This window comes from Eriocheir sinensis, chromosome 65, assembly GCF_024679095.1.
Source record: "Eriocheir sinensis breed Jianghai 21 chromosome 65, ASM2467909v1, whole genome shotgun sequence".
In the NCBI taxonomy this organism is placed as follows: domain Eukaryota; kingdom Metazoa; phylum Arthropoda; class Malacostraca; order Decapoda; family Varunidae; genus Eriocheir; species Eriocheir sinensis.
In genome coordinates, this window is record NC_066573.1 from 10,417,543 (window position 1) to 10,428,594 (window position 11,052).

The 11,052-nt window shown below is 41.1% G+C and overlaps 1 protein-coding gene across 1 annotated transcript; it reads left to right on the forward strand.

Moving 5' to 3' along the window:
• Nucleotides 1-8,011: 8,011 nt before the first annotated feature.
• LOC126987475 (39S ribosomal protein L18, mitochondrial-like) lies at nucleotides 8,012-10,425 on the forward strand (the record flags this gene model as incomplete). Its single annotated transcript, XM_050844443.1, is given in 3 exon segments — nucleotides 8,012-8,197; nucleotides 9,343-9,520; nucleotides 10,194-10,425. Coding segments are annotated over 3 exon segments (462 nt in total), but the record flags the coding sequence as incomplete, so codon positions are not given.
• Between the last annotated feature and the right edge of the window lie 627 nt (nucleotides 10,426-11,052).

Consider the following 11,052-nt stretch of genomic DNA (forward strand, 5'->3'; position numbering starts at 1 on the left):
AGCCACATTGTACTGACATTTCTGAAACATTTAATGACCATTTTTGAAGGCTGGGGGGCTAGATCATGATATAGTAGGGGATGAATATATGACATATTTACACAACTCACCTAATTACTCGTATACTTATCACCAGCTACACAGATAGAAATTGAAAACTTTCTTAAGACATTAAAAGGTACATCATCTGGTTTTGATGAAATTTCTCCCTTGGTCGTAAGACAAACTGCCAGCATAATTTCCTTGCCATTAACACACATAGTTAACCTCACATTAAAGAAAGGAGTTTTCGGACGAACTTAAGAAAGCTAAAATTATTCCATTGTTTAAGTCAGATAATAGAGATGATGTCAATAACTACAGACCTATATCAGTTCTTCCTGTGTTCAGTAAAGTCTTTGAAAAAGTGATATGCACTCGTCTTGTAAATTTCATTGAGAAAAATAATTTATTTTCGAATTGTCAGCATGGTTTTAGACCAGGGCGCTCTACTGAGTCGACCATATTTCAGTTTACCAATAATGTATAAATATCTGGAAAAGAAACATTATTTAGTTGGAATTTTTTTAGATCTTTCTAAGGCTTTTGATTCGCTATGTCATAAAATTCTTTTAAGTAAACTTAGTAATTTTGGGATTCGGGAGTTCCTTTAGAATTATTCAAAAATTATTTAACAAATCGATTTCAAGCTGTTTACTGTAATTCTAAATATTCTTCTTTCAAGCCTATCAACAAGGGTGTACCGCAAGGATCTATCCTAGGACCTATACTTTTTCTCATCTATATTAATGATATTGTCAATGCTAGTAATAAATTTAAGTATACCATTTATGCTGACGACACTAATTTACTATTAGATGATAAAATATAAATAGTTTGCATATAAACATTAATAATGAGCTCAATTCAATTAATATTTGGATTAAACATAATAAGTTTAGGTTAAATATCACTAAAACAAAATACATTATCTTTCAAAACCGATCAGTCACTACTAACATGCCACCTATAACACTTGAAGGAAAAGTACTTGAACGAGTTTCTTATACTAAGTTTTTGGGCGTTGTCATAGATCAAAATATCAATTGGAAATACCAAATTAATTCTGTTGCAAATAAACTATCTAGGATATGTGGCATACTGTATCGAATAAGAAATAGCCTTACACAAGAAGCACTTATCAGTATTTATTATACACTTTGTTACGCATCTCATTTATTGTGTATCTGTGTGGGCGTAACGTGGCCTTCCTTTCTTAAAATCTTCAGGTTTCTCAAAATAAGATATTTAGGTGTATGTTTTACATGAACAAGTTTGATTCCACATAACGTATTTTCCACATAGATTTCTTAATTTTAAAAACATTCATTGTTATTTTCTACTATTATTTATTTATAAAACCTCGCACTGATGCATGGAACTCATCCTTTTCAAGTTATTAATACAGTGCATAATACGCATGAGGAACAATATAAATCTTATCTCTCCACAGTTCAGGACAGTTCTTTTCAGAAATAGTATTTTATGCTCAGGACCTCAAGTTTGGAATTCTTTGCCAGTAGAAATAAAAATCTCCTTAATAGTAATAATTTCTCTCTATTTAAAAGTCAGTAAAAACACACTTATTTGCAATCCAAAACAATCACGGTTAAAATTATAATTTATTCCTGAAACATGAACACAAATTTACATTATTAAATCTAATCAGTGAATTGCATAGTACTATTGTCCATATTATTTTTATTATTGTTATTATTATTATTATTATTATTATTATTATTATTATTATTATTGTTATTATTATTATTATTATTATTATTGTTATTATTATTATTATTATTGTTGATGCTGTTGTAGTTGTTATTATAGTTAACATTTTAGATATAACTATTATAACTTCATCTGGTATTATAGTTGATGTTGTTATTTATTGTATATTTGTATTTAGCTTTATGGTTGGGAGCTATCTGCAACCTTTAGAAAGATAATAATAGTACAATGAAATAAATATACAGTCTGTCGGGAAGCTTCGGCTTGACAGGCTAGATTCGTTGCCAGAATTATAATTATATATATATATATATATGTATGTATATATCAATGTGTGTATATTATGGCAATAAACATTACTTACTATTACTTACTTACACACAAACACACAAACACACACACACAAAAAAATATATATATATAAAAAATAGCCCAGTGATTTTTCCATTTCTTTACTTGCCTCCTAAAACATAACCCACCCTCGTTTGACCCCACCATGACCTCTCGTGACCTAACCTAACCTGACCTGACCTTTCCCAGGGAGCGTCGGCGGAGATCGAGCTGGCGGAAGGTTGGCGGCCGGGTCAAGCTCGCCTCGGACAAGGAGTTCTGTGAGATGTGCTCGGCCGATGTTGTTGACCTCAGCCACATCAATGTTACTAAGGTGGTGGAGGTGGGGAACGGCATCTACATTGACGACGGACTCAAGGAGATCGCTGAGACTACTACTACTACGATTACTATCCTCTATACTGATATATGTACTATTAAATCCTCTATACAGCTACTATGTGTACTATTGAATCCCTTATATAGTACTTCCATGACAGCTGATCGGTGATACTACTGCTACTACTACTATGACCACTCAATCCCTGGTAAGTACAATGTCATTATCATCATCATTATTTAGGTTAAGGTCCATTTAATTCAATCTTCCTGAGCGGTTGGACGCTTTATGGCTCTCCTCCATTCTACTTTGTCTTCCGCCCAATGCTTCTACGGTCCTATCAATCCCAAGTCTTCCTGTACACACCTTCTCCATGTTTTCCTAGGTCTACCAACTGGTCTCCTTCCTTCTACCTCCATTCTACTGTCTTCTGCCCAATGTTCATCCAATCTGATCACTTCCAAGTCTTCCTGTACACACCTTCTCCATGTTTTCCTAGGTCTGCCAACTGGTCTCCTTCCTTCTACTTCCAATCTCTCCAACACTCCCAGCACTGTATCCTCCCCTGCTCTCTTTACATGTCCAAACTATCGGAGTCTTTCCCTTCTGAGCACTGTTTCCAGGTCCTCTACTAAAACTCCCAGCACTGTATCCTCCCCTGCTCTCTTTACATGTCCAAACTATCGGAGTCTTTCCCTTCTGAGCACTGTTTCCAGGTCCTCTACTAAAACTCCCAGCACTGTATCCTCCCCTGCTCTCTTTACATGTCCAAATCATCAGTCTTTCCCTTCTGAGCACTTGTTCGAGGTACTCTTCTAAAACTCCCAGCACTGTGTCCTCCCCTGCTCTCTTTACATGTCCAAACTATCGGAGTCTTTCCCTTCTGAGCACTGTTTCCAGGTCCTCTACTAAAACTCCCAGCACTGTATCCTCCCCTGCTCTCTTTACATGTCCAAATCATCGGAGTCTTTCCCTTCTGAGCACTGTTTCCAGGTCCTCTACTAAAACTCCCAGCACTGTATCCTCCCCTGCTCTCTTTACATGTCCAAACCATCGGAGTCTTTCCCTTCTGAGCACTGTTTCCAGGTCCTCTACTAAAACTCCCAGCACTGTGTCCTCCCCTGCTCTCTCTACATGTCTCTGCCAAATATTTCCCTCTCCCTGCCTCTGTCCCTGCCAAATCACTCTCTCCCTGCCTGTGTCCCTGCCATATCTCTCCCTCCCTGCCAAATCTAGCCTCTCCTCCTTACCTAACCTACCTTACCCTACCCTAAGCTACCCTAACCTCCCTGTCTCTCTCTCCACCAGGTTGACAAGCCACCACCAAGCTGGGATTTATCAGCCGCTGCCGAGTGGCTTAAAACTACCCACATGCTGTCCAGAAGACCACCTATCAACCTGGACTCTAGATTCTAGGATTAAAGATGAGTTCCGGGAGGGCAGCATGAGCCAGTGCAAGATGGTGTATGTATATACTTATGAATGTATATACTTAGAATATCTCTTTGATAAGGCTTTTGTCAGAGTTGTGGATATTTCCAGGGGTAGTTTTATGACCCTGGTGGTAGTGTGACCCCTCCTCTGTACCATGAACCTGAAGAAACACCTATTTGACAAGGCTTTCATAGGAGTTGAGGGCATTTCCAGTAGTAGTTCTATGACCCTGGTGGTAGTGTGACCCCTCCTCTGTACCATGAACCTGAAGAAACACCTATTTGACAAGGCTTTCATAGGAGTTGAGGGCATTTCCAGTAGTAGTTCTATGACCCTGGTGGTAGTGTGACCCCTCCTCTGTACCATGAACCTGTAGAAACACCTATTTGACAAGGCTTTCATAGGAGTTTAGGGCATTTCCAGGAGTAGTTCTATGACCCTGGTGGTAGTGTGACCCCTCCTCTGTACCATGAACCTGTAGAAACACCTATTTGACAAGGCTTTCATAGGAGTTGAGGGCATTTCCAGGAGTAGTTCTATGACCCTGGTGGTAGTGTGACCCCTCCTCTGTACCATGAACCTGTAGAAACACCTATTTGACAAGGCTTTCATAGGAGTTTAGGGCATTTCCAGGAGTAGTTCTATGACCCTGGTGGTAGTGTGACCCCTCCTCTGTCATGAACCTGAAGAAACACCTATTTGACAAGGCTTTCATAGGAGTTGAGGGCATTTCCAGTAGTAGTTCTATGACCCTGGTGGTAGTGTGACCCCTCCTCTGTACCATGAACCTGAAGAAACACCTATTTGACAAGGCTTTCATAGGAGTTGAGGGCATTTCCAGTAGTAGTTCTATGACCCTGGTGGTAGTGTGACCCCTCCTCTGTACCATGAACCTGAAGAAACACCTATTTGACAAGGCTTTCATAGGAGTTTAGGGCATTTCCAGGAGTAGTTCTATGACCCTGGTGGTAGTGTGACCCCTCCTCTGTACCATGAACCTGAAGAAACACCTATTTGACAAGGCTTTCATAGGAGTTGAGGGCATTTCCAGGAGTAGTTCTATGACCCTGGTGGTAGTGTGACCCCTCCTCTGTACCATGAACCTGTAGAAACACCTATTTGACAAGGCTTTCATAGGAGTTTAGGGCATTTCCAGGAGTAGTTCTATGACCCTGGTGGTAGTGTGACCCCTCCTCTGTACCATGAACCTGTAGAAACACCTATTTGACAAGGCTTTCATAGGAGTTGAGGGCATTTCCAGTAGTAGTTCTATGACCCTGGTGGTAGTGTGACCCCTCCTCTGTACCATGAACCTGTAGAAACACCTATTTGACAAGGCTTTCATAGGAGTTTAGGGCATTTCCAGGAGTAGTTCTATGACCCTGGTGGTAGTGTGACCCCTCCTCTGTACCATGAACCTGTAGAAACACCTATTTGACAAGGCTTTCATAGGAGTTGAGGGCATTTCCAGGAGTAGTTCTATGACCCTGGTGGTAGTGTGACCCCTCCTCTGTACCATGAACCTGTAGAAACACTCATGAGAACCCAATTGACCCCCTCTTTGACCTTTATGAATAGGTAATGTGAGAAGCGAAAGTCTTGCAATACCGCCCTAAGAGAACACTCATTAGAACCCGATTTATAACTTTTTTGGCCGGTACATAAAATCCCTGCTCAAGGTTGCCATACAGCAGGAGGCGTAACGTATGTGTGGGTTTTCAAGCAAAATCTGGAAACCTATCTTCGTTATTGGGGCTATTTCCTTGCAAATGGGGACTTTCCTGAGAGAGTACATCACGGCAAAGCCATTTCTGGTCTCAAAATTGCGATACAGCGCCTACCGGTCGAGATAGCTTTGGGTCTCGTTCTGTCTCTCTCTTATCTCTGTGTGTTATGTAAAGGCTGGCCTCTAACAATACATGCAGAAACATATGTAACTGTACCTAATGGGCTATTAAGAAATGTTTCAAATGTTTTAAATGTTTCAAATGTTTCTTCCTCATATATATATATCTTGATTGCCCTCTCATCTTTTTAATCAATCCTCGATCGCTCTCTTAATATATATATCTTGATTGCCCTCTCATCTTTTTAATTAATCCTCGATCGCTCTCTCTTAATATATATATCTTGATTGCCCTCTCATCTTTTTAATCAATCCTCGATCGCTCTCTTAATATATATATCTTGATTGCCCTCTCATCTTTTTCATTAATCCTCGATCGCTCTCTCTTAATATATATATCTTGATTGCCCTCTCATCTTTTTCATTAATCCTCGATCGCTCTCTCTTAATATATATATCTTGATTGCCCTCTCATCTTTTTAATTAATCCTCGATCGCTCTCTCTTAATATATATATCTTGATTGCCCTCTCATCTTTTTCATTAATCCTCTATCTCTCTCTCTTAATATATATATCTTGCTTGCCCTCTCATCTTTTTAATTAATCCTCGATCGCTCTCTCTTAATATATATATCTTGATTGCCCTCTCATCTTTTTAATTAATCCTCGATCGCTCTCTTAATCATCCCAGCCAGCTGTTCCTCATAGTGGCCCTCATACACTTGTACACAATTTTCCGTACATACCAAGATCCATTTCTAATTGTCAGCCAACTCTAATATAAATTCTTTCTTCCACTCCTCTTTATAATAGTTCTGTCTCTCTCTGTGTGTTCTGCCTTTACCTCACAGTTCATCATTTCTCTGTATCTCATAATTGTTGCCTTATGTCTGGTTCTGTCTCTTATCTCTGTGTGTTCTGTCTTTACCTCACAGTTCATCATTTCTCTGTATCTCATAATTCTTGCCTTATGTCTGGTTCTGTCTCTTATCTCTGTGTGTTCTGTCTTTACCTCACAGTTCATCATTTCTCTGTATTTCATAATTGTTGCCTTTTGTCTAGTTCTGTCTGTCTTATCTCTGTGTGTTCTGTCTTTACCTCACAGTTCATCATTTCTCTGTATCTCATAATTGTTGCCTTATGTCTGGTTCTGTCTTATCTCTGTGTGTTCTGTCTTTACCTCACAGTTCATCATTTCTCTGTATCTCATAATTGTTGCCTTATGTCTGGTTCTGTCTCTTATCTCTGTGTGTTCTGTCTTTACCTCACAGTTCATCATTTCTCTGTATCTCATAATTGTTGCCTTATGTCTGGTTCTGTCTCTCTATCTCTGTGTGTTCTGTCTTTACCTCACAGTTCATCATTTCTCTGTATCTCATAATTGTTGCCTTATGTCTGGTTCTGTCTCTCTTACCTCTGTGTGTTCTGTCTTTACCTCACAGTTCATCATTTCTCTGTATCTCATAATTGTTGCCTTATGTCTAGTTCTGTCTCTTATCTCTGTGTGTTCTGTCTTTACCTCACAGTTCATCATTTCTCTGTATCTCATAATTGTTGCCTTATGTCTAGTTCTGTCTCTTACCTCTGTGTGTTCTGTCTTTACCTCACAGTTCATCATTTCTCTGTATCTCATAATTGTTGCCTTATGTCTATTTGTCTCTTATCTCTGTGTGTTCTGTCTTTACCTCACAGTTCATAATTTCTGTCTCATAATTGTTGCCTTATGTCTAGTTCTGTCTCTTATCTCTGTGTGTTCTGTCTTTACCTCACAGTTCATCACCAGTGACGAGGAGGAAGAGGAAGAGGAGGACAACGGGGATTGGCTGACTGTCGATGTGTGATGAGACTGGTCAGTGATGATGCTGATTGTGTGTGTGACATTTAATTTGAGAGAGAGAGAGAGAGAGAGAGAGAGAGAGAGTTACATCATATCTTATTTACTGTAAAAAAAAAAAGGCCCACAGCTCTCGAAATGGACTTCTCTTTTGCCCAGACTTCTCTGCTTTCTTTAATAGGAGCAGTTCTAACGGTCTTTTTTATTGCCCTTTTTGTCACTCTGCCCTTGAGCTGCTTCCTTCAGTGTAGAAACCAAGATTGCTGTCACCGGTACCCGTAGGAAACAAGCAAACAACTATTCATGCAGATCCAGAATGCACTAAACTATTGCCAAAAGACATCAGAAATTAACGACTGTAACGATGACTACAAATAAATCTCAATGTCGGGGTGCAGGAGACATTTTTTGGGTAGGAAATCGTTAAATATAGGGCTGGCCGGGCAGACGGGCAACCCGGCGGACCCTCCCAGACCAAGCCCAAGAGAGGCCGGGCGGCGCGAGTGGTCTGCAGCCTCCTTGGTTTTCCTTCTCCTTGGCCGCTAGAACCTTTAAGACCGCCATCAACGACAAAAACAGAAGGAACAAGCATGCAGGCCTTACGAGGGGCGGTGTGGAGCCCCCTCGCGGGACGGGCGTCAGGTATCTATTAGGAGGAGGAAAGGGGAGGGGAGGAAGAAAGGGGAGGGGAGGAGAAAGGAGGGAAGGAAGAAAGGGGAGGGGAGGAGAAAGGAGGGAAGGAAGAAAGGGAGGGAGGAGAAAGGAAGGAAGAAAGGGGAGGAGGAGAAAGGAGGGAAGGAAGAAAGGGAGGAGGAGAAAGGAGGAAGGAAGAAAGGGGGAGGAGAAAGGAGGAAGGAAGAAAGGGAGGAGGAGGAAGGAAGGGAGGGGAGGAGAAAGGAGGAAGGAAGAAAGGGAGGGGAGGAGAAAGGAGGGAAGGAAGGGGAGGAGGAGAAAGGAGGAAGAAAGGGAGGGGAGGAGAAAGGAGGGAAGGCAGAAAGGGAGGGAGGAGAAAGGAGGGAAGGAAGAAAGGGAAGGGGAGGAGAAAGGAGGGAAGGAAGAAAGGGGAGGGGAGGAGAAAGGAGGGAAGGAAGAAAGGGGAGGGGAGGAGAAAGGAGGGAAGGAAGAAAGGGGAGGGGAGGAGAAAGGAGGGAAGGAAGAAAGGGAGGGGAGGAGAAAGGAGGGAAGAAAGAAAGGGGAGGGGAGGAGAAAGGAGGGAAGGAAGAAAGGGGAGGAGAAAGGAGGGAAGGAAGAAAGGAGGGAAGGAAGGGAGGGGAGGAGAAAGGAGGGAAGGAAGAAAGGAGGGAGGAGGAAGGAAGGGAGGGAGGAGAAAGGAGGGAAGGAAGAAAGAGGAGGAAGGAGAAAGGAAGGGAGGAGAAAGGAGGGAAGGAAGAAAGGGGAGGGAAGGAGAAAGGAGGGAAGGAAGAAAGGGGAGGGGAGGAGAAAGGAGGAAGGGAGGTAATAACATTTTCCTCCTTTCGTTCACTGCTGCAAGTTATTATTTAAATGTATTGCTGGCTGAGAAGGAAGTGTTGCCAACTCCTAATAACTACTGCTGTATGCACCTCTCAACTATATTAACTAACTATAATATTAGTAGTGATGGGTAACGATGACTGGCTTACATGGGATTGTATTAGTGTAAAAGAATGGCCATCTTTAATTACTGCCATCTTTAGTAGTGATTGGTTACTATTCTTCGCAGTGATAATTACTATCTGATAGGTTGCTATCAAGAGTGATTTGTCATTAACAAATCTCCACTTGACCTTACCCTGGTATCCTTACAGCAGCACACCCACGGCTCCAGGCAGCAGCCACAGGAATGAGGCACATCTCTAATGGTGAGAATGATGCCGTCAACCCCAACTTTGTGAACCGCAACCCTCGCAACATGGAGATGCTGCGGCTGGCACGGAAACCTGAAGGATGGGACCTGGAGGCTTCTTCTCCATTGTATTGGTACAAGTACGTCAATTTGTACAGAATGTTCTCAGATTATTATTTACAAGGAAAGTTCTTGGACTTATTTATACAAGTATGTTAATTTGCACAGAATGTTGTCTGATGTTCAATTACTAGGTTTATTTATAGTGAAAGTTCTCTAATGTATTTTTGCAAGTTAGTTGAGTAAATTATTACAGGGAATGCTCAGTACATTGTCAGAACTGTAGCTCATATTGGAACAGACAGCATCCTTCCTACCCTTATAGATTTCTTATTCTCCATTCTTCAATTGATATGATGGCCAGTAATTTTACAGGTAATTACACTATCAAGAAGTATTAGGCTGCATGGCTTTTCAGGGCAACTTAAGTACAATAAATTTTTCCTTTAGTTGGTAATGTCAGTCAGCATTATACCATTGGTTGCGGTATACTTGTGAACTTGTATGGGTATTTTCTGTTAATACTACTCAGGAAAATTTTGCTGTAATATGAAAATTCGATGTTGTAAAAAAAGGTTAGTCAGATTTATTTTGACACATAGTTTTCATATCTGGTATATTTTTATCCTCCTGGTGTGACTATAGTTGTAAGGGTGAGCATGACATAGTAAACCTAGCCTGAGTGCCCCGTTCCCCTTCCCGGTGAGCATGACACAGTAAACCTAGCCTGAGTGCCCCGTTCCCCTTCCCCAGACTCATGCTGGAGCAAAGCAACAGGCACTCCACAGGCTGGGTGGAGCACCACACTGGCACCACCGTGGTCTCCGCCTCCACCCGGGAGTGGGCCATCAAACAGCAGCTGTACTCCACCACCGACACCAGCGCCATCCGTAACATTGGCCACGTCCTGGCGCGCCGCTGCCTGGAGTCTGGCATCACGGAGGTCTACACCGAACTGGACCAGTACGCAGAGTCCTCAGCAAAGGTAAAGAGAGAAGGAAGGCTCTTTTTGCTTCTATTCTTCTTCTTCATGTTATTATCATTATTATTGTTATTATTATTATTAATAGTAGTAGTGTCAATATTATTTTTATTATTATTATTATTATTATTATTATTATTGTCACCTTGTTATTGTGGTCCTTTTGCTAATAATACTCTTATCATTATTATTGCTATTATGGTTAAGGTCTAGGAAGGACGAGGCACTTTCTGTGATTATTTAAGTTTTTTTTTCTCTTTTGTATATGTAGAGTAGCTCCATGTGTAGTATAGCTCTAATTTCACTGGAGGGTCTTCATACTTGCCTGACTTATCAGTACTGTAGTTTCTAGGAGTTGAGGTTTTCTCTTTCAACGACTAAAGTGTGTGCCTGTCCGTTAACAAGCGTGTCATCAAACATTTTTCATGTATCCAGGATGGGGAATCAAAACCATTTTTAAGATCAAGTTTGAAAAGCAGCACACCTAAGAGTTGTTAAAGGATAAATGAGTTGTAGACCAAAGTCATTGCAGACCATCTATTGACAATACCAGGGTCACTTACCTTGTTTTTTACTGACGATGCAGTAATCCTCACAGTCACTGGAGGTTCTAACAATGGCTCTCAAGGC